A 23,770-nucleotide genomic window follows, 5' to 3' on the forward strand; every position below is an offset into this window, starting at 1 on the left:
GTTTCGGGGCCCTGCCTCCACCTTGTTCCGAGGTGCAAAGGTGGAGGTGCCTGTTCCGTGGTACATGTTCCTGTGGCAAAGGTGTTATGTACTCACCTAATTGTGCTCCCCTAATTATGCTTGCGGGGTTTAGCTCTGGCTCTTTGGTCCTGCCTCTCAACTGTCATTCAACTGACGTACAGATTCTTGAGCCTCCTGGGCTCTGTCGTCTCTACATTTGAAGCTGTGTATGGGGTCAGCCTCCACCACATCACTGCCTAATGCATTCCATCTGTTAACTACTGACACTGTAACAGTTCTTTCTAACGTCCCTGTAGCTCTTTGGGTACTCGGTTTCCACCTGTGTCCCCTTGTTTGTGTGCCACCCGTGTTAACCAGTTTATCTGTATCTACCCTATCAATTCCTCTGGGAATGTCGTGACATTTTGCTACGGTTTTGATACTGCGGCTGCGTGTGGGAGTATGGTCGTGGCGTTTTGTTTAGCCCTTCCATGCTTCTTTCTGGGGCCTTCCTTGTTTGGGTTCTTTGTTCCCGTGATTTTTCTGGGTCCCTCATTCCTTGCCGGTCTTGCTGTACCGGGCTTAGCTTTTCCATGTTCATTGGATTCTCTGTACTACCCTCGTTGTCCTCACCTAGTTGTGCTTGCTGTGGTTGAGCTTTGGCTCTTCGTCTCGCCCCTCGCCTGTCGCTTGACGCTGGGTGTGGGGTTGGCCTGCGCCACATCCCTTCCTCATGCATTCCTATTGTCTTCTGCTCTGATGCTGGTATGCTTCTTCTATTTTTTATACGGCTCTTTTGAGCGTTCAGTTCGCCTTGTTGCCCCCGTTACGTGTGCCCCATGTGTTGGTGGTCGTGTCTCCTCTGGATCTTCGGTCTCCTGGGGTCGTGTGGGACATGTCCAGCGGCTTTTGGTGTTGGTCCTGTCCCTTCGTTCACTTTTGCTGTCTGCCTTCTTCGTTCCTCAGCTTCCTTTTGCCCTCCACGTTGTGTGTTGTTTATGCCTTTTGGCTCCTGTTGCCAGGTTTCAATTCTGGTTCCTGGCTTTCCTGGCCTGGTGGCATTTTCAGAGTCTCGCGGTGTCACTTCTCTGGAGTCTGTCGGGGTCTGGGTCTCCACCCTCCTGGCGGCTCGCTAGCGTTGGGACGTTTTTCAGTATGGCAGACGTTCCATCTCCTTTGCCGGCTCGGGTTTCCAGCTCTGCCTGCTCGGTGGTCACACCCGAGGTCTTCCCGCGGCTCCGCCTCTTCCTCGGCTCGTTCGGCTCTGCCTCGAGTCTCACCTTCTGTTGGTGGTCAGGTGGCTTCGTTGCTGGTGTCCCACCTGCGTGCTTCTTCTTGGCGGCAGTGTGGGGTATTTTGACGGTCCTATCTTTTTCCTTCTGTCCCTTCTTCGGTGGCGGTGTGTTGTTGGCGTGGTCTTGTCCTCCTTGTATGTGGGTTCGGGGCCGTTATTTTGCCACATACTGACGCCTCGTTTTGTTCTGCGCTGGCAGAGCCGCTTCCGTTTGCGTTCGGTGTTGATGTTACTTCTGCGCCATTCCCCACGCTGTCTCGTGCGTTGGTTCACCTCCGGCCTACTCATGCGCCATCTGAGCCGTCCTGGTCGTGGGACTGGGTGCTCTCTCTTTTCTCCTCGGTTCTTGTGGCCCCTTCGGTTCCGGTTGGTATCTCGAAGGCTCTTTTTCCTGTTGGCGTTGGCCTCGGGGGGTCGGGTTGGTGAGCTTCATGCTCTCCTCCGACACTGGGGTTTCTGCTCCTTTCGTCGGGGCGATCGTTTTGTTCTTCTGCGGCCTTCTCCATCTTTTCTGGTGTAGAATGTGACCGCTGCTTTCTGGAGGGGTCCCTGGGTTGTTACCTTGTTGGTTTGGCCGGGGTGCTTGAAGTTTTGTGCCCAGTTGCGGATCTCCGCCGTTTTTGGCGCGCCACGGCTTCTGTGTCCGTGGACTCGTTTCGGGTTGATTCGGTTTCCCTTCTTCCCTGGTTGTCCACAGGGTTATTAAGGCTGGCCAGCCTGCGGCCTCTCCCTGTTCCTGTGACGTTCACAGCTCTTGCTGCCGTTCCTTTGGACTGTGTCTTGGGCGGACTTTCGGGCGTGGGGATTTTGGCGGTCAAACTGGGTCCTAACTGCTCGTTGCCTTGTTCACATCCTTAGGCCTAGTCTGGCCTGTATCGCTTTGGGTTGGCAGTTGCTGCCAGTTGTCTCACTTCGTGTTGAGGTGTGAGTGGTGGCCACCTCCCAGATACATCCCTTAGACTTTCCTCTGTGGGTAGTTAGCACCGGGGAGCCGACAGGGCTCCCCCCAGAAAACCAGCGTTGAATGTAATGAAACCCCATTTTCTGGGTGAGACCCGGAGACTCCCCGGCAACCCTCCCTCTCTCCCTCCGGTCGGCGGTTTTCGAGTTTTTTGACATCCAGCCTCAGAACTGATGGGTGGGTAGCCGGCGTGATAGGTCTGGGGCTCCCCCCTTTCCTCTCCCGGGGAGGGGGGAGCTGCTCAAACAGCGGCGTGGTGACTTGTGACGTCATACTAGTTTGCTTGTTTTCTGTTGGGGAGTTCTATCCACTAGTTCGGCTTTTGGTAGCAATTTTCACCAGAATAGGGGTTTGTTTTGGGATGCTTACCTTTCTGGATGCTTGACCCGGTCGATGGCAAACGTAGAATGCTTCCAACCACACGGGGGTTTCTATAGGCCATTGCTCCCCTTGCCTCTCTGAGGGGGCCAGGTTCTTGCCGTAGTCCCCGGTAGGCCCTAAGAACTCCATACACATGACTGATGCCAAAGTCTGACATTAGCATGTCAGCCTGGTATAGCTCCGGGGAGCCTCCGGGTCTCACCCAGAAAATGGCGTTTCATTACATTCAACGCTGGTTTTTTGAATACTGCAAAAGGTTGGCCAGTTATGCCCCCATATGTTTAGAGGGAGAGTGTTGAAAAGTTCTCTCTTTCGGCGTGCTTATTGCACCTCTGCTCTTCAACGGGGCTATTTTACACATGCTGCATGCCTTTTGGTCTCGTGTGGTGTTATTTCTTTGTGTAAATTTGGAACCAGTCCTCCAATTGTTTTTGCAAGTGTAAATAATTATGTACCACTCCCGTCTGTGCTCAAGGAAGTACAGATTTACAATTTTCAAGTAGTCCCAATAATTCAGATGTGTTATTGAGTGGATTGTAGCAGTAAAAGATCTTTGCACACTCTCCAGGTCACCATTTTCTCTAGCTTTGAATGGGGGCTGTTAGTGTGCAACAATATTTCACTCTAGAGAGCTGTCTTGAAAGTATCATTATTGATGTAGCATCTCTTGTTTGAAAGGTTTTTGTTATCCAGCCTATCATTTTCTCTGCAGTTATGACAGCTACTTTTTGTGCTCTTGAAAAGTAAGGTCTTCCGATATAATTACTCCAAAATCTTTTACATTGGTTTTTCTTTCAGTAGTGTGGTTTGTTTGTGTTTTATATGTGGTTTCTGTTTTGATATTTTTATTTTTCCATAGGGCAGTAACTGGAACTTTCCTCATTAACACTTTCCCGCTCTCGGCGCTCAAAAAAAATCAATACCCTAGATGCTTTCGGCACTTCGCGCGCCTACGCGTAAGACCGAAAAAGTGTACACTCTTTTGACTGTCCTGACAATAATTGAAGGCGCACGTATTTAAATTTGGTATCACTGTGTTCGCAATGAAATTGTCTATAAGAGCATACCTATAAAATGCCGCCCAAGCATAAGGAGTATCAACACCAAATAAAAAACTATGCAGATCACTCGCCGAGAGCGCCAAACAGCAACAAAATGTTTCCACTCTCTTAATGGTTGCGAAGCCTACAGTTGTCCTACATCGGTAATTTTGGTATCATTGGAATCACAATAAAATTCTCTACACGGACATATGCATATGAATGTTTAATATAGGTAATTGCCCACCCGCAATAGTGTGTGAAGTGGAGAGTAGTTAGCCGCGAGCGCACTGGCGAAAACACAGGGGGGAAATCATGCTTGGAAAGTTTATACATTTATACGTTTCCTGACCCTACTTTTCTATGTACGTGTTTCTTTTTTATACCAATGTGTTCGCAATAAAATTTTCTATAAGATGAAATGTATAACATTTGTACAAAGCATGTGTAAGAGAAGCGCCAAATATAGAACCACGTCGCTCAGTATGCGTTCGCGGCAGAAACGAACGCATTGTTTTCGTTCGTTTGATGTTTGTCATGTTTATACTTGTTGAAACATTTTATAATTTGTATGACAGTGATCGCAGTAAAATTCCCTACACAGACATATACATAACACATACAAATATTTCCCACGTGTTGGATATATCAACGGCTAAAGGGAACCCACTGCCACACGACCGCCACACCCAGAGCCACACCTGCCACACCCCCAAACATACTTTGTGTTTTTTTTTTTTACTCATAGAAGTTTATGTGATATAATATTCATTCTGGTACCAAAAAATTTGCAAATAAATTCTCTACAAAACGTATATAATATAACTTCTTATAGATGATAAAAAATTCAAAATAGGTGTACTTACCCTGTCTATGTTGATTGAAGATCAACAGTTGAGCATTTTTTCTTCACTCCACCATCTTCAGGCTTCTGATCCTGAAGTTGCTCATCTGATGTTTCTTAGGTGGAGTGAAGCTGTTGCCGGTGGTTATTTTTTCTCCACCCAAAATATCTTTTTTCGGTGGTACCTTGTGTAGCAAGGCGCAGCGCACAGTGCTACATCACAAGTTTTACATCCATATATCACGTCCCTCCTTTTGCCAGACTTGTAACAAACACGGCATCTTTTTTTTTTAGCCAAGTGCACGAGTTCATGCGTCAACTTGTAGTTGAGACGTTGTTCTGAATCTATAATTCTTGTATTTTTTGGATTCACTGGAAGAATATTGTCTTCTACAGGAACCACCAAACTTGTAGTAGAATCTTCTATGAAATCAGAAACATCAAGTGGTTCTATGTCCTCAATGTCCATTTCAGAATTTGTGGTTGATGAGTGGGCTTTAGGTGTTGAGGTGAACAGAGGACGCCTCGCACCAGATGGCCCAGGTGTTGAAACTGCCGCGTCAGCAGGAGGAGCTGCGCTGGCATCTATGTCGGGAACATGTGGTATACTTGTTGTTGTTGGCCATTCCTTGCTGTTCCACGCCAATAAGGCTTTTATTCCTACTGCGTGAAACTCTAATAGTGTTAGTTTTTTTGTATCTGTTGAGTAGTGGTTATACAATGCGTATGCATTGTGCATGGCCATTTGCAGAAAATAGAAAGTGATCTTCTTGGTCCATTTGTGGGTTTTTCTTGCGAACTCATAATATTTGACCATTTGATCAAAATGATCAACACCTTTCATGAACTTATTGTAATCCACTATGGCCTTGGGTTTGTTCATTTTCACAATTTCTACTCCAGTTCTCCCGTCACCTTTACGAACGCGTTTCCTGCGCTGTGCTTGAGTAGTGTCGGCATTGTGGATATTGGTGATGACAGAGACGGGGCGCTTGTCCTTCCAAACTATAACAAAGGTGTTATCCTTACGCATGTATACGGTCGTGTCGGTTGCCATTTTACCCTTTACAATTTGTTGCAGATCCTTGGGGGCGCCACGTTGGAGTCTAAAGTGTGCCACATGTGTAAATACCAACTTCACGTAATTGTTCTGTTAGGCTTACCGAGTTATAGTAGTTATCCATATACAAATGATAACCCTTGTTGACTAGGGGCGCCATCAACCCCATCACGGTTTCCACTGTCGTTTTTCCAATTCCACAATACACATCAAATTTATATATGTAGCCTGATTTCCCTTCGGCCAACATATAAAATTTTACACCATATTTATCAGGCTTGTTGGGATTGTAAACCTTGAAAGAGAGGCGGCCTCGCCAAGCCATTGTACCCTCATCGAGACTCAATTCTTTTTTGGGGATATATACAGATTCAAATTTTTCTGAAAAATAGTCCATTAGTGGTCTAACTTTTATCAATCGGTCACTATTATTCACTGGAACGCCTTTTTTGTTATACATGTGGAAGAACTTAGAAATGTGTTGGAACCGAGCAGACGACATAAACAAGTTGAAAAATCGACAATGCCACATCTGATTCGTCTGCCAGTACATCCTCATTGTAGGCATCTTCACTATGCCCATCAGTATGCACAGGGCCAAATATCGGGTCATTTCTTTCACCGACACTGGTTTCCACGTTTTTCTTGCTGACTCAGCCATGAGATGTATGACGTGTGTGGCATGCAAATTTGTTTCATACGCTAAGTATTCAACCACTGCTCTAGTGAAAAATAATTGTAAAAACTGCAATGGAGTAGCAGGTAGTGGAATTGTTAGGCCAGGGGTTGCAGTAAAGTCATCAACGATGGGAGGAGTATTGCTACGATTCCACTCATCACCCAGCCTAGCCCTCTTTGGTACCGGACACGTGCGGTTACCGCGTGGCGGGGCTCGGGCTTCTTCATCACTCATCCTCACTCACTCGAAATATCTTCATCACTTGAGGAAACCTCATAAAGAACATCATTTTCCGGTTCGTCAGCCTCCAAATCATCATCAGAAGACCCTGAAAAGGCTTCAACAACGTTGGGAATCTTGGATGGAGTGAGATTGACCCCACGATACAGATCGAAAATCCTGGCGATCTCTTCTGCTTTCCTAGATTTCCTACCTTTGTTTTGCGTTCCACTGCTTGTTCCTGGTGCAGCATCCATGTTGAAGGTATTGAATGGGTTTTAGGTACACGAGAACGGAAACGGAACGGAAATAAATGCGTAAAACGGGTCACGTTTGCCGCGAGAGGGGAGCGCAGTGTGGGCACTTGGCGTGTCAACAAAACAATGGGCCGACCACGTGACCGGGTAGGCCGAGATGCCATGTGTTCGGTGAGGGAGAACGGGAATTTCATGGAGAACAATCTGAGAGTATCCCCATCCATTTCGGTTAAAAAATGGAATTTATAGAAATATTTTTTCGATTGACGAGAAAAGTAGGCAGTTATGCGGAATCGTAAGAAAAACCAGTGACGAGTTATCTCTAATCGAAAGCGCGAAAGTGTTAAACCTCATTATTTTCTGTAGCCCACTAAAAGACTTGATTAACATCAGATTCGAGGTTTGCTGTGTCCTCTATATTGTCTACTCTCATGAAAGTTCTAGTGTCATCTGCAAAGGATGATATGATACTATACTTTGTATTCTTGTCTGTCTGATATGAGGATGAGAAAAAGTACCATATCAAGTACAGTACCCTGGTGGACTGAGCTTTTGGCAATAGATGATCCAGATTTGACTTTCTTGACTATTATACTCTGGCTTTTGTTCATTGGGAGGTTCAAGATCCATCTCTCTACTTTGCCAGTAATTCCTTTTGTGTGTAATAACACCATAGTCACATTTGTCATAAGCTTTTTCAAAATATGTATTTGGCATTTTACTTGTCTTCCATGGCATCTAAGGCCATGTCATAATGGTCTAGCAATTATGAGAGGCAGAAGTACTCTGTCCTAAACCAATATTGCCCAGGGTTATATAAGCACTATTATTCCATGTGATCTATCTTCTTGGTACTCAAAGAATTTTATTATGTATAACATTAAGCTATTGGTCTTCAATTTTTTGCATCTGCCTTACTACCGCCTTTATGAAGTGGCACAATCTCTACTGTTCTAAGTATGTTGGGAATAACCAGTATCTAGGCTCCATCTCCAAAAGATGTTTAGGGCCTGTGATAGTAGTTTTTTGCAATTCTTGATGAGTATAGAATTTCAGGAGTCCAGTCCTGGTCATACTGTCTATGGCTACTTCAAAGTCCAGTGGAATTAGGGTGATATCTCGTATATGGTTCAATGGTGGTCTCCTGAGAGATTAGCAGTCAAGGACCTCAGACGATAGAAGATTTGCCAGGTGAGAAAATGCTCAGATAATCCAAAATATCCATGATGCAGTTGCAGGACTGGGTCATATGAATATGAACTGGACCAAGTTCAAGATAACACAGGATGGAGAATGCACTAAATGGCTTCCATCCAGGGAGCACCAACTGCACAGAGAAAACAAGCTCTGCAGGTTTAACTGTTAGATGAAATAAAGCTTAAAGCTTGCACCATGATAACAAATTCCCCCGCAAAAGAATACTTCCTTGTTGCAACCAGACAAGAGGCAACACACATTCGAGGGACCCAGGATGCTAGCCCTGGGACCAGAAAATCAGTGTTATCATTGCAGGGCATCACATTGATGCTAAACCGATCCTGTTCAGAAAAAATGGGCATCATACCAGGGAGCATAACCCCCAGGAGGGCAAGACATGTTATACCAAAGCAGATAGCCATATTGGCCCTGGGGGTGCCTATAATGTGATCATGTAGTCTTTGCCCAACCTGCCAGGAGCTGGAAAAAACTACACACAGAACTCCCCAAAAGCAATGGAAATAAGCTTGGAGAGGTTGGGAAAAGTATGGAAAAGCCCCAAACATACAGCTACCCGTAACCACAGAGCCCACAGCATGGAAGATGCCACTACCAGCTTGGGTAAAACAAGCCAGCCCAGAGGAGAGACCCTCTCGAGCATATCCAGAATAAGTGCAAAACTTAGAAAAATATACATACCAAGCTAAAAAAAAAAAAAAAAAAAAAAGTCCAACTGGGACAAAAGGTAATAAGGTTAAAGACACCACCTCCTGGGCTCAACTCCTATAAAGCCAGGACTGGCAGTCTAAACCAGATTTCAAGGCAGCAGAGCAAAAAACCCAACCAAAGGGCACACAGCCCAGAGGCCTGCATTCTTATCCTGGCTCCAGTGTAAGTATGGGTCGCAAAGCCCCGGTGCAATTTTGAAAGCTTGGCTTTACAATATCTTAAGCTCCGATAAGCAGCGGAGTGCCCACCAGAGAAAGGTGTTCCATTACATTTAACACTTAATTTTTATTACTATTTGGAATTTTTCTATTGCAGCTTCAATTGGGTCTTCAAAGTGAGGCCGAGGTGAGCATTGGCGCAGGTCTTGGAGTGATCCTGGCGGGTGGCTCGGTATATGACCAAGCTCGAGCTAGACTGGTGGCTGCTAAGCTTCAGGTATGTATTCCATTCACCTGGGCTGTAGTTTCACATTTTTTTCAGGTAATTATGTATGCCACTTCATGGGTAAGTGTTTTAAATTCAAAATGTATTTTAATAACCCTTTATTGAATTAATATTAATATTTTATATTTCATAAAAATATTTAATGCATACAATAATTTTATCATTGTTGGGAAAATGCAAGAAGAGAATATTAGAGGTTTGTTACTTGATTAGAATTTTAGAAGAAATTTATTTGTTATAAAACAGGTATTAATATTTTTCTTTTCTATTAATGTCCATGGTTCTCCCTTCATGCATTGGGATAGCTCTTGCAGTGTCTCGTTCAGATACACCACTTGTTACACCTTGCTTGTATTTTCTGAGGATGTAACCTATAGCTTCTTCCTACACCCACTTCTCTCGTTTCAGTAAATAGCATGTTTTGTAAGTTATTAATACAGTGGAACTGTAATGATCTGAAACTCAAATGCAAAAAGCACCATTTAAAATTAACAAATTCTGAATCACTTTAAATACTACCTGAACCACCTTTATGGACCCTCTAACTAGTAACTTCAATAAAAACCCAGGAAAATAATGAATATAATACCAGTACTGAAGAAAGGGAACGGGCAGAAAATAACAAACTACAGACCAGTCTTCCTAACATGCTTCCCATTCACAGTACTAGAAAAGATAATCAAGGAACAATTAGTGGAGTATTTGGAGAGGATCAAATTTGCAAGTCAGTGTAGATTTAGAGGGGAAAATTTGTGTCTAATAAACTTGACAGTTTTATGATAAGGTCACTATAAAATGGAGACACAGGCTGGGATAACTGGTAAGATATTAAAACTTAGAGGAAAATGTTAATGAAAGATCCCATTTGGGCAAAACAAGTTACACACTGCAAAACAGAACACAGCAATAGGTTTGCCACACAAATACTACAGTAAAGTGCTGTCAGCCACATGGCCCAGAAAGTAAATCATGCAAGCAAAGTTCAGAGTTTCCCAAAACACACTTGAGGTCCCAAAGAGGAAAGCTAAAACTCCTGACACTAGTCGGAGGCAACACAGCACAAGACCAGTCCCAGCCAACTCAGCATCTGTAAAAGCAACACTTGGGACTTCCACTAGTGGACCAGAAAGCTGAAAGGGGAAAACTGTAAAAGAAGCAGATCCCAGATCCCCTGACCAATAGACAAGGCAAATGACTGGGGAAATGAACCACCACCCAGTCATGTTGGTAGGCCAGGACTCACACCTCACTCAAAACATAGGCACTGAAGGATCATATGAACTTGGTGAAGACTCTGAGAGCCAGGTTCAGACTAAATGGCAGAGCCCAAGAATGGTACAAGAGGTCTGATCCCCAATTAAACTCTGAAATTCAAGTGGATGGGACCATGCCAATAAGCATCCCGAGGATCCAGGAAAAGGAGCCAAGAGCCACTTCAATCCCTTGATAAACCTGGGCCACAGTGGCCATCCAAAATGTGGGACAAGGAATAAACCCACTGAGGACTGTCAGATTGTGAATAGAGGATCTAGAGTTTCTCCACTTGAGGGTGTGGAAGAAGTCGTACACCCACTGCAAGGAGTGGTGGTCATCACAAGCACTCCCTTCAACTGGTGTCTCCCCAATGAGGTATACCCTGAAGGGCTGGCAGGATGAACACTGCTGACTGCTAGAGCAGGGAAAACACAGAAGGACAGAGACTGGAGAATTACAATCCTTGATGCACAGAGGTAGCACACTTGAGTCATTTCGTCCGGGTTTGAGCCTTGTGTGGGCATAAATTCTAAACTGTTTGCTCCTGTTCGTCAAGCAATAATTATGGCACTTGGTGGGCTGTGTTCCAGATCAGACTAGTAGAGTAAGGCTTAACATGGGTTACCCGCCTTCAGAGTGTTACATTGTCGTGGTGAGGTGGCTCACTTATGACTCCCTGGAGCAGGTGAGGGTTGCCTTGGCCCCCTCTCCTAGCATTATACATGTTAAGGTACACACCCGTAGGGATCTTGTTTGGGTCAATGGACCACCCACTGGAGGGGTTGTCCATGAGAGGCTGCCCCTTGGTGCAAAAGGAAGAAACAGGCCTGTACACCAGTGTGGGAGAATGTAGGATGCAATAGTGCTCCTGTTAAAAAGGGGGGTTACTGCTTGGAACGATGCCCCACTGAGCACTGGCTCAGCCTCCCTAGCTGCCCTAGTAGGCGGTATTCCCTGGCTCAGAGAGCCAGACTTTTGAAATTAATTGCTGTATGGACACCGAACTGATTTCTTTTACACAGGCTCGTGGGGTGGGCAACCAGGCCCCCCAAGTCAGCCGCTGATGGAAGATCAGACTCTGTAGCCCCAGCCACATTGTGCCCAGAACAGGCTCCTTTGTTGACACCCAACTTACCCTTCTCAATTCCCCTCCGACTTCTGTGGCAGGGTTGAGCCCCAAGCCTTCAGTAGTGACCACCTCATCACCTGAAGTGTCTGAGACATATACACACACATGATGCCTCCTCACTCGCCTTCATTCCAGGATGTGTTTGGTCCTGCCAAGTGACCTAAGTATTTTATTTTTCTCGCATTGATCATACATGTCTCAAAATTAACACATCCATAAAATAAGTAAAAAACAAAGTCAAAGATGAACATGGGATACTAGAGAGGATTAGAGCCTGATCCTCTCTAGTGTCAGTGAAAGTGAAAATCAGGGTGGGGGGGCACAGATAAATCAAGCAAAGATGGTTGAGCAAGGGGGGCATAAGAAGGGGACAAAGGCAGACTAACAGAGTCCAGAGTGAGAGGAGGCCACGGAGAGGGACGGTTGAGGGAATGGGGAAGGACAGTAACATTGGAGTACACATGATCAAAGACAGTGTCAGAGGGAAAATCAAAGGCCATGGGATTCTCCATAGCAGGTATATTCGTGGCTTTTATGCCAACTTCCATGAACTCCAATTCCTCATCTCGCAGTTTTCGTCACTTTGCATACGTTTCCAGGAGCCGATGCTGGGCCCACGTCCTGTTCGCTTCCAAAGTTATTCCTTTCTCTCCTTCCCTCCAGTTTTTGCTGGAGCCCCTAACTCTACTACTCTCTTGGTCCATAATGATATTATCCTTTGTCCCCTTACTTTCTCAGTCACACATTCATTTCTCTGCTGCCGGTATCTTTGTGAGTAAATAGAACACAGTATTCTATTTCTCCTCCCAAATGTTGTGCATTCTCTACTGGATCTTAAACACATGTTGGACTCTTTACCAGGGCCTGTGCTCCTTTTAGGTGATTTTAACTGTCGGCATGCCCTCTGGGGTGATGTTCTGACAAATACCCGAGGCCACATTCTGAAATTTTTTGTCCTCGTCTGAATTCTGGTGAGCCAACCAATGTTGATGCATGCACTCGCACCCTTTCTTGTCTTGATCTAACTCTGTTCTTACTTATTTAGAGCTGACCCACAGGGTTCTCGATGACCTCCATAACAGTGACCATTTCCCCATCCTCATCCTTCTTTCCACCCTCCCATATCCTTCCCTAAATGGCAGTTTGATAAGGCTTACTGGAATCTGTTCACCCTTCACTCTACTTTTTCTGACCTATCTCGTCTGCTTCTCCCTCGAGCTTGCCTCCTTTTTCATGGTGCCTTATTTGACACAGCCCTGTGCTCTATTCCCAGTTCTACCTCCTGGGGCTCACAATTGTGAATAAATACAAGAAATACACAACAATAACAAAGAAGTGGCCCATGGCAGGACTAAGGTTCCAGGGATAGCCAACACCACTTATGCATAATGCTGAGAAAAGGTCCCATCAGAGGTACCATTTTCCCAGTTGTTGTTATCAGGCAACTGAGAGAAGGTGCAAACTGGCAGGAAACCCAGGTGACCTGGATTGCCACCTGATGGAGTTTAGGTATGCTGTGGTTGGTGTTCATATCACCACAATGATTCTTTGCCTCATTACAGTCAGGTCATAATTTTCTTTAAGCACTTGCTTATTTTGTTGTGCTTATGCTTTCTGGTGGGGTTTTTATTTGTTTGAATTTATCTCTGATCCGCAAGCTCCCCTTTGCTTGCAGAGAGAGCCAATTTCTGATCCTGGCATGCAAGGGTGGGTCTCGGAATCACCAGATGTCTGGTGCATCTGCCTAAGGCTTGGCTAGATTTGCACTTAGCTTAAGGAGCTACTTTGGAGTGGGAGTGGGGTGGCTCCCAGAAAATCCTTACATTTATTTGAGCAGGCTCCAGATTAAACAGTGATCACCGGAGAGTAAATAGTTTCTTCCAGCTATATTAAAATGGGTACTGTACTAATTTATCAATTTTACAAACCTGAAACACAGTAATATAGATATTTTGATTTACAGGTTAGTAAAGCAAAAGGGAAGGATCGGATAAGGAAGCTTTTAGAAACCGCAGTTTCTCTCGAGTTGGTGCGTAAACTGTTTATGAAAGTGAGAGCCTACCACAAAGTGAGGGAAACACACTATTTTAAGGTGGGTGGTGCTCTTTGTTGTCTCTTATTTTGGATTTTAAGATGAAATTGCCTTTACTTTACAGGATGGTAATATGTTAACTACCTTTAAGAAAATGTACAGTACGTACAATACTCGTATAATAATATTTTAAATGTCTTCAGGCGCGACTATACCACGAGGTTGGCTACATAGAGGAACGGAATAAATGTGCACTCGAATTTCGTCAGTTTGAGCTGCAGCACCCCTGCCAGTCATACCAGCTGTCTATTAACTCTTTTTGAAATTCTGACATTATTACACTATTATATTTAGCAAATACATTTGTTTTGTAATAGCATACAGTACTGTACCTTGTTTTATTATTAGGATCCTTCTTATTGTTTTAGATCTACAAAACATACTTTGTACTGTTCTAGTCATATTCTTAACCTTTCACTATCATAAATAGGAATGCTTGCACTTCACAAAACATAATTGTTCACTTCAATAAGCAAATTTGATAAAACACTGTACATTGGAAAAACTAGTTTCCACATCCAGTAATCACCTTCACAACAGTTGTTTGATCCTGGTAGGTGACTTTATTTTATTATAATGAGTCAACAATAGTCATTTTTATACTAAAAATATATTGGACTATTTTCTTAAAAATTAAATAGAAATAAACATTCTTACAACTGTCAAGAAGAAAAAATTCAAATTATTTAACGAATGTATTGCTAATGATATTCATTGTTATCCTTTGTCTGCCCTGCCTACCAGGCCTCGGCTTTGTACCTTGCTTCTGAGCAGAAGTCCATAGTGACGTAGGGAAGCAAAGCACAGGCAACAACCAATGTTTGCGGTGTAGTAATACTGGCTACGAGTTCAGTCCCACTTCATTTTCAGGTCGAAAGTTAGACCTTTTCCATTGTCCTTCTCCAACTTTGGAAAAAACTGGGGACTTAAAGTTGAGCGAGCCCTGTCTTCTCTTCCAGTTGGGTTCTGCTGTTTGGTCTGGCTCGGACACCAGTCAACTTCTAACCTAGAGCCCCCTCCCCATCCGGCCCGTTGGCGTCGTGAGAGGGGCTTCGTGGACAGCTGCCGGAGTGTGATGCTCCGTGGGACAGTCCTCTGTCCTTTTATGGCCTTGCACTCCAGCTGCTGTCTTCTCTAATTGTGTCGGATCACTTTTCCTTTTCATTATGTTTAGTTTTTCTCCCCCCTCTTCTCCTATCTGCTTGTCGTTTCCTGCCGACCTTTCGCTTGTTTTGGATTATTTCTTTGGACTTCTTCTATTTTGATGCCCGGGTGCTTGAGGAGGCATACTCTTGCACCCGTAGAACTGTAGTACCCAACGTCTCGAGCGAGGGGAACCTTTTATTGTCAATCCCCCTTCCGTCGCTGAACCCGATCTCGACGGACTGACGGTTCTTAAGGTGGCGTTTGTGGGGCATATACTCATGACGCACCCCTAGGGGGCCCCGGCATGATCGGCGATAGCTTCCTGTTGGGTGTCCTGCCTCTAATTGTGGCTCCATGGTGGGTATGGGGGCACATTCGTGGATGAATTTATCACTCTTCGTACCTATGTCGTTAAATGCTTCTGATGTACCCTCTCGGGCTCGTGGGGTGGGCGACCAAGCCCCCGAGTCGGCCTGTCTTGGAAGACCGGGCTCTGTAGCCTCCGCTGCGTTGGGCCCCGACCTTGCTCCTCCTTTGACCATCCTGACTTCTTCCCCCAGCTCCCCTCCCTCCTCTGTGGTTGGGTTGAGCCTCCAGCCCCCAGTGGTTACCACTTCGTTCCCTGGTGCGGCTAAGTCTCTTGTTGTGACTACTGCGCCTTTTGACCCCTCTCTGGGGGTTCTCAATGCCGTTCGAGCCCCGGCCGCACTCGCTCGATTCCTTCCCGTACTGACGTGTATCAGGCCTTGTTTGGTCCCGCTTCATGGGCCAAATACTTTGATCTCCTCCCTCTTGATTCTGCGCCTCCTGACGATTTCTCCCTCCATCGGCATCTTGTAGATTCCGTGGATGCGTCTGTTACCTTCAACCCAACTCGTCTCGGTACACGTGTCGTTGCTGCCCCTTCTCAGGATGCAGCTTCCCGCTTGGCTGCCTTATCTTGCCTTGGTGAGATCCCTGTTTGGGTCTCCAAGAACGTTCGGATGAATGCCAGTGTTGGCACTATTCTCCTCCCACCCCATGTTGCAACCGGTGTTCGGAATCTGCAGGATTGCCACGATGATATTCAGCATATCCTTGATGCCCAGGGCCATTCTGTCCTCCAGGTTGACTCGTTTACTCGTCCCCCTCGTGGTCATCGCCGTCAACCCCTTCGTGTTGTGAAGATCACCTTTGATGGTAGGACCCTTCCATCCTCTTGTCATTCTTGATGGTGCTAGGTGCTCTGTCCAGGAGTATATTCCTTCTCCTCGACTTTGTAACAAGTTCTGGAGGTTTGGGCATGATGCCCTCCGCTGCTCTGGGACTGTCTCTCTCTGTCCTTTGTGTGGGGGTGAAGGTCACTCTAAGTCGGAGTGCACTTCTCCCCAAGCTCGCTACCTCAACTGCGTTGAGGCCCATCCTACCTTCTCCCGTGCCTGTATCCATTACAAGCTTGAGGCAGCCTTCCTCAACTTGAAGCACCGGGAGCGTTTATCTTTTCCTGAGGCGAGACGCCAGGTTCGCCAGCTCCCGCCTTATGCTAAAGTCTCTTATGCTCGCGTGTTGCGCTCTTCCTCTCCTCGTCCTTCCCTCCTTCCTCAGACTCTCAACCGTTTCCGGGCCTTAGACCCTGATACGCCCACTGCCCCCTCCTCTGTTCCTTTGCATTCTGTCCCGAGGGGTCCCCCTCCTGGTCCTCTGTCTGGGGTTCCCCTTCTTTCTACCCGGTCTGTCATGTCTCCTGTGTCTTCTTCCTTGTCTCCCTCCGATCCTCCTTCCCATCCTCTTCCTCCATCTATCGGCTCTCCCCGCCGCCTGTCGGTGCAGGCGAATGTCCATCGCTCTCCTAACGGCCGTCGTGTGTGCTCTCGTTCAGCTTCTCCTGTTGAGACACTGGAATCCGTTGCCCGGTACGTAGTTGCTGGGACACCGGTCTCTTTAAGTTAGAAGCGTAAGCCTGGCTCCTCTCCTTCCTCCTCCCCGGCGGGTAAGAAGGCTTTGCTTTCTTCCTCAGCCCCTACTTCTGGCTCTGTTGCTCCTTCCTCTCCCATTTCAGTGATTGCACCCCTTGTTCCTGCTATGGAGGTTTCTTTGGCCCCCGCTTCCCTTTCGGTTGCTGCTCTTGCTGAGGTGCGCTCCCCTCTTTCTACTCCCCCTCTTCCTGCTGCTGTCCTTGACTGCTCCTCTCCGTTGTCTCCTCTTCCTCCTCCGGACCCCGCCCGCCCACCTCTGGTCTGTTCTCCCGCTTCCTTCCCTCCGTCTTTGCTCAGTTTACCCATGCCCCCTAACCCTGACTTTGCTGACCCTGATCCTGACCCTGATATTCTTTAACGTGCTGTGTTGCTCTTTAGCCTTTGTTTCTTCCTTGTTCTCTGTTGTTGTCCTTTCCCTTCTCGTCGATGTCTATTCTTCAATGGAACGTTCGAGGTTATTATGCCAATTTCCTCGAACTCCAACTCCTGATTTCGCGGTTTTTGTCCCTTTGTGTCTGTCTCCAGGAGCCGATGCTTGGTGCTCGTCCTGGTCGTTTTCGTGGCTATTCCTTTCTCTCCCCCCCCCCCCCCAGCTGTTGCTGGGCTCCTAATTCTTCTGCTCTCTGGATTCGCGCTGATGTTCCCTTTGTTCCTTTACTTCTTCCTTTGCCTCTCCATTGGTCTGCTGCTCATATCTTTGTAGGGAAATGGTACACAGTTTGTTCCATTTACCTCCCCCCGAGTGTCCCGCTTTCTCTTCCTGATTTGAAACACCTCTTGGACTCCTTGCCGGAGCCTGTGCTCCTGCTGGGGGACTTCAATTGTCGTCATTCTCTTTGGGGTGACGTTCTGACGAATACCCGGGGTCGCCTTCTTGAGCCGTTTCTCCTCTCTTCTTCCCTGTCTTCTGAATTCTGGTGAGCCCACTCATTTGGACTCTCGGACTCACACCCTTTCCTGTCTTGATCTTTCTCTCTGCTTTCTTCTCTTTACTTAGATTTCACGTGGCAGGTTCTTGATGACCTCCATGGCAGTGATCATTTCCCTATCCTTGTTTCCTTTTTCTCGTTTCGCCCTTCCCTCTCTTTTCCTAGGTGGCAGTTTGCTAAAGCGGACTGGAACCTATTTACCCTCAGTGCTGCTCTCTCTGACCTCTCCCTCGCGCTCTCCTCCTTTTTCATGACACTGTCTTCAAAGCTGCCCTCCGCTCTATTCCTCGCTCTTCCTCTCGGGGTCCGCAGAAGTGCGTTCCCTGGTGGAATGCTGATTGTGCTCGGGCTGTCCGCTGTAAGCGTGCAGCCTGGAAGAGGCACCGCCGTCGGCAGACGGCCGATTCTTTTCTTTTCTTTCGGAAAGCGAGTGCGGTGGCCGGTAGGGCCATCCGTACAGCTAAACGTGAATGTTGGGCATCTTATGTCTCAACAATTACGTCCGAAACTCCTCTGCTCCAGATCTGGAAGCGTATCCGCAAGATAGCGGATAAGTTCGTTCCCGATGTTTCACCAGTCCTTCACCTCCATGATACTCTTGTGGCGGACCCGTTGCAGGTCGCTTCCGAACTGGGTTCCCACTTTTCTTCTGTTAGCTCTGGTCTTCATCTTCCCCAATCTTTCCTTCTTCGTAAACCTGTCCTTGAGTCTCGTCCTTTAGATTTCTGCACTTGTCTTCAGCTTCCCTATAATGATCCCTTCTCTCTCTCTGAACTTCGTTCTGCCCTGGCCCTCTGCGGTTCTACAGCGGCGGGCTCCGATGGTATTCATTATGAGATGCTTCGCCATCTCCCTCCGTGCACGTCTCAGTACAGTATTTACTGAGTCTGTATAATCGGATCTGGGAGTCGTCGTCAGTCCCTGAGGACTGGCTTGATGCCGTTGTCCTCCCTGTTCGCAAACCGGGGTCTCTGGGTACTTCCCCTAAGGACTTTTGCCCTATTGCCCTCAACAAGTTGTGTCTGCAAACTCTTTGAACGAATGGTTAACGTTCGTCTGATGTGGTTCCTGAAACACCATCGCCTCCTCTCCCCTTCTCAATTTGGTTTCTGCAAGTGCCACAGTACGACGGATGTCCTGGTGAACTTGGAGGTCTATATTCGTACTGCTTTTGCTGCGAAGACCTCCGTTGTTGCCGTCCTTTTTGACCTGGAAAAGGCTTACGACACCACTTGGCGATATCATATTCTATCTCAACTTCATTCTTTTGGCCTTCGTGGTCATCTCCCTCTCTTTCTCCGCAGCTTCCTCTCTCGTCGTTCCTTTCGGGTGCGCCTTGGTACCGCTCTCTCTGCCTCTTTTCAGCAATACGAAGGTGTGCCCCAGGGTAGTGTTCTGAGCACTACTCTTTTTCTGGTTGCCCTCAATGGTCTTCTTTCCTCTCTTCCTTCAGGTGTCTTCTCCGCTCTCTATGTCGATGATCTTACCCTTTGCTGTCAGGGTGATGATTCACCTCTCCTTCAGCGCTGGCTTCAACTTGCAATTGATGCCGTGTCGTCTTGGGCCACCGATCATGGCTTCAAGTTCTCTACTTCTAAGACTTGTGCCATGACTTTTACGTGGAAACGGGTCGTTCTTCGTCCCTCTTTGTCACTTTATGATCATCCCCTTGAGTACAAAGATTCCGCGAAGCTTTTGGGGTTATTCCTTGACACTCGTTTGTCTTGGTCTCCCTATATCTCTTACCTCCGTGTTGAGTGCTCTAAGGCCCTTACCCTCCTTCGGGTCTTGTCCCATACTTCTTGGGGGGCAGATAGGCGCACTCTCCTTGCTTTACATTCCTCTCTCGTCCTGTCTAAGCTCGATTATGGTTGCCCTGCTTACTCATCTGCTTCTCCTTCTACTCTTCGCCGTCTTGATGCTTTGCACCATACTGGGTTGCGCCTCAGTTCTGGTGCCTTTTGTTCGACTCCCGTCCTTAGCTTGTATGTTGACACTGGCTTCCTGTCTCTCCAAGACCGCCGTGATCGCTACTGTCTTCTCTATCTTGCGCGGTCCTTACAACATCCTTCCTCTCGCCTCTGTCGTGCTTTAAATTTTACCCCTCCTGCGGTTCCTGTCCCTCTTCACCACCTCCCTCTTTCTGTCCGGTTATCTCGCCTACAGGATTCTCTTTCCGTTCGTATTTCTAATGTTTCTCCTCGTGTTGTTCCTTCTTTGCCCCTGTGGAGAGTCCCTCTTCTGCGGTTTTGTACATCCTTGACCCGTATCACTAAAGCTTTTACCCCTCCTACGGTTCTAAAACGCCTTTTCCTTGAGCACTTTTTCTTCTCACTCCCGCTCCGTTTCTGTCTTCACCGATGGGTCTAAGTCTGCGGACGGTGTTGGCTACTCTGTTGTTTTTCCTAATCGCAATTATATGTGTCGCTTACCTCCGGAGACTAGCATCTTTACAGCGGAGCTTTATGCTATTCTCTATGCTCTTCGTCTACTGCTTTTTCGTTGTCAATCTTCCTTTGTAGTTGTTGTTGACTCTCGTAGTGCCCTCATGGCTCTCGGGGTCCTTTAATCCAGTTCATCCAGTAGTTGTCGAGATCCAGCATTGGCTGTTTCTTGTTCACAGTAAATTTAAGTCGGTTGAGTTTTGTTGGGTTCCCAGCCATATTGGTGTGTCTTTAAATGAGCGTGTGGATGCTGCCGCCAAGGAAGCTGTCCGCTCTTGTCCCATCTCTCGTAAAGGTATTCCATATTCCGACTTTTACCCGGTTATCCATTCCTCCGTCCTTACCCGTTGGCAGGCTTCTTGGTCAGTCTGTTACTGGTAACAAACTACGTACTCTTAAATGTTGTGTTTCCTCATGGCCGTCCTCCTACCACCGTAACTGGCGATGGGAAACAGCTCTGGCGAGGTTGCGTATTGGCCATACTCGCTTAACCCATGGTCACTTGGAGCGCCGCCCTGCTCCTTATTGTCCTAGTTGCAATGTCCTTCTTGAATGTCCTGACTTCCAGGACGAGCGTGTGTCTTGCTTTCCGACCGCCCCTCGCGGTCACCTGTCCCTCAATAGAATTCTTGGTGACTCGGATACTTTTGATATCGTTCTCCTTATGCGTTTTTGTTCTCGTATTGGCATCCTTGGTGATATTTAGCGCCCTCTGATTATTTTGCGCATTTGATGGTGCTACATAGCCTTCCCGGTTTGGTGCCTTCTTTTGATAATTACTTACTTGTGTCGTCCGAGCCCGCTGCCGAAGAACTGCAGAGAGCTAGGGCGGACTGAAGTTCAAAGAGAGAGAGAAGGTATCGTTATTGGGAAGCTGGAGATGAGTGCAAAAATCTAGGGGAGAAGATTCAACAACAGTCTTACGAATCAGAAAAGACAGGAAAATGAGAACCGGAGCTAACAGTCAAAAAGTTGGAACTTAATTCGGTCGCGACTGCCACCGGATCCGCCACAACAGTTCCACGGAGGTGAATGACTGACGAGACATCTGGAACAAACTTACCCGCTATCTTGCGGATTTTCTTCCAGATCTGGGGCAAAGGAGTATCGGACGTAATCGTGGAGACATAAGATTTCCAACTCTCACGTTTAGCTGTACGGATGGTTCTATGGGCCATTGCACTCGCCTTCCGAAAGAAAATAAAAGAAGCGGACGTCTGCTGGCGTCGGTATTTCTTCCAGACTGCCCGCTTACAACGGATAGCCCGAGCAGTATGCATTCCACCAGGGAACGCACTTCCGCATGCCCCGGGAGGTAGAGCGGAGGGCAGCATCAAATATGGTGTCATGAAAAAGGATGAGGGCTCGAGGAAGAGGCCAAGGAGAGTAGCATGTAGGGTGAATAGGTTCCAGTCAGCCTTGGCAAACTGCCACCTAGGGACTAAGGGGAGGGGAGGATGAAAGAAGAAAAAGGTAACAAGGATGGGGAAATGGTCACTGTTATGGAGGTCATTAAGAAACTACTACATGAAATCTAAGTAAAGAGACAGCGAGCAGGAAGATCAAGATAAGAGAGAGTATGAGTGCCAGAGTCCACATGACCCCACTCGGGGGTCTGGTAGCTGAATGGACAGCGCGCAGGGCTCGTAATCCTGTGGCCAGGATTCGATTCCCGATTGCGGCAGACAAATAGGCAGTTTCTTTCACCCTGGTGCCCCTGTTACCTAGCAGTAAATAGGTACCTGGAAGTTACACAGCTGGTATGGGCTGCTTCCTGCATGTGTGTGTGAAAAAAAAAAAAGTTAGTAGCAGCAGTTCATTGATTGACAGTTGAAAGGTGGGCCGAAAGAGCAGAGCTCAACCCCCACGAGCACAACTAGGTGAATACAGTACATGAGTGGGTTCACCAGAATTTAGAAGAGACAGTGAAGGAGCGAGGACAAACGGTTGAGGAAGGTGGCCCCGGATGTTTGTCAGAGCATCACCCCAGAGGGTATTCTGACAGTTGAAATCACCCAACAGGAGCATAGGCTCTGGTAAGGAGTCTAATAGGTGCCTAAGATAAGGAAGAGAAAGTGAGACATTTGGGGGGAGATAAATGGAACAGACCGTATACCATTTACTCGCAAAGATACGGGCTGCAGAACATTGGAGAAGCGACTAAAAAAGTAGGGGGACAAGGAGAATATCGGTATGAATCAAGAAAGCAGTAGAGTTATGGGCCCCAGCAAAAGCTGGGGGGGAAGGGAAGAAAGGAATTACCACGAAAGTGACTAGGACGAGCACCAAGCATCGTCTCCTGGAGACAGACGAAAAGCGGTGAAAACTGTGTTATCAGAAGTTGGAGTTTATGGAAGTTGGCATGAAATCCACGAATGTTCAATTGAAAAATAGACAGTCAAAAGGAAAGAGAACAGCAACAGAGAACAATGAAAAAACAAAGAACACAGCATACTAAGGAGGATCAGGATCAGAACCAGGATCAGTAAAATTAGGGTTAGGGGGGGGGGGGGGCATGGCTAAATTGAGCAAGGATGATGGAGTTAAGGGAGCAGTAGGACGGACCAGAGGCTCAGGACAGGGTCCAGAGCAGGGGAAGGCAACGGAGAAGAAAATGCAGAATAGAACCAGTGAAGAGCAGGGGTGCCATAGGCACAATCAGAGAACACTATAAACATTTATAGTGTTCTCTGTTTATAGTGTTCTCTGATTGTGCCTATGGCACCCCTGCTCTTCACTGGTTCTATTCTGCATTTTCTTCCATATCGTTCACTCCAATATGTTGTTATTTTACTGTGTAGATTTGGTACCTGGCCCTTCAGTATTTTCCACGTGTATTTTATTTGATATCTCTCGTCTTTTTTCTAGTGAGTACATTTAGAGAGCTTTGAGACAATCCCAGTAATTTAGGTGCTTTAGGGCGTCCACGGTTGTTCAACATCCTCCCAGTGAGCAGAAATATTGCTGGAACAACCGTGGACATCTTTAAGAGAACACTAGATCATTTTTTTCAAGGAGTGTCGGACCAACCGGGCTGTGGTGGATATGTGGGCCTGTGGGCCACCCCAAGCAACAGCCTAGTGGATCAAATTCTCACTAGTCAAGCCTGGCCGAGCTTGGGGAGTAGAACTTCCAGAACCCCATCAAGCAGACTGGGAAGAAAGGAGGAAAACACCAGTCAGAGAACGACGAGGAAAACCCCTTGCTTCAGAACGTAAAGTAGCAGAGGAGGAGTTGGTGGGCAAGTCCGGGTCCAAGGCTTGGAAATAGTTGAGACAGAGGAGGAGAGATAGAATGCAACACACGAGAATAAGATGTGTTAGCGAAAGGGTAGAGACAGCGGACTTGGCGTCTTGCCTCAGGAAAAGAAACTATCGCGGTGCTTCAAATTAAGGATGGCTCCCTCAAATTTGTAGTGTACACACAAGTGGGAGAAGGTAGGGTGGGCATCACCACAATTGAGGCAGTGGGCCTGGGGAGGGCCTAGGATTCCGACTTAAGAGTGACCCGAGTCCCCACACGTGGGGCATAGACACACTACACTTGTACATTTGAGGGCACCATACCCAAATTTCCAGCACTTATTGAAAAGTCTGTGAATGGGATTGTACTCCTGAATGGAGCATCGGGCACCAACAAGAATTATGGAAGGTGGAAGGGTCCTACTATCAAAAGTGATCTTCCCAACGCAAAGAGGCTGATGATGACGACCACAA

The 23,770-nt window shown here is 46.9% G+C and overlaps 1 protein-coding gene across 3 annotated transcripts in view; it reads left to right on the forward strand.

The window, feature by feature from the left end:
* ida (anaphase promoting complex subunit 5 ida) overlaps positions 1 to 13,907 on the forward strand; it is a 149,585-nt gene extending 135,678 nt beyond the window's left edge. For all 3 annotated transcript variants that reach the window (XM_045767699.2, XM_045767701.2, XM_045767700.2), the window contains 3 exons: positions 8,977 to 9,096; positions 13,452 to 13,580; positions 13,724 to 13,907. In XM_045767699.2, the coding sequence (XP_045623655.1) occupies positions 8,977 to 9,096; positions 13,452 to 13,580; positions 13,724 to 13,843 (369 nt within the window). In that variant the 3' untranslated portion in view covers positions 13,844 to 13,907. The remainder of the gene's footprint in view (positions 1 to 8,976; positions 9,097 to 13,451; positions 13,581 to 13,723) is intronic.
* The last annotated feature ends 9,863 nt before the right edge of the window (positions 13,908 to 23,770 follow it).

Source organism: Procambarus clarkii, chromosome 72, assembly GCF_040958095.1.
Source record: "Procambarus clarkii isolate CNS0578487 chromosome 72, FALCON_Pclarkii_2.0, whole genome shotgun sequence".
Taxonomy (NCBI): domain Eukaryota; kingdom Metazoa; phylum Arthropoda; class Malacostraca; order Decapoda; family Cambaridae; genus Procambarus; species Procambarus clarkii.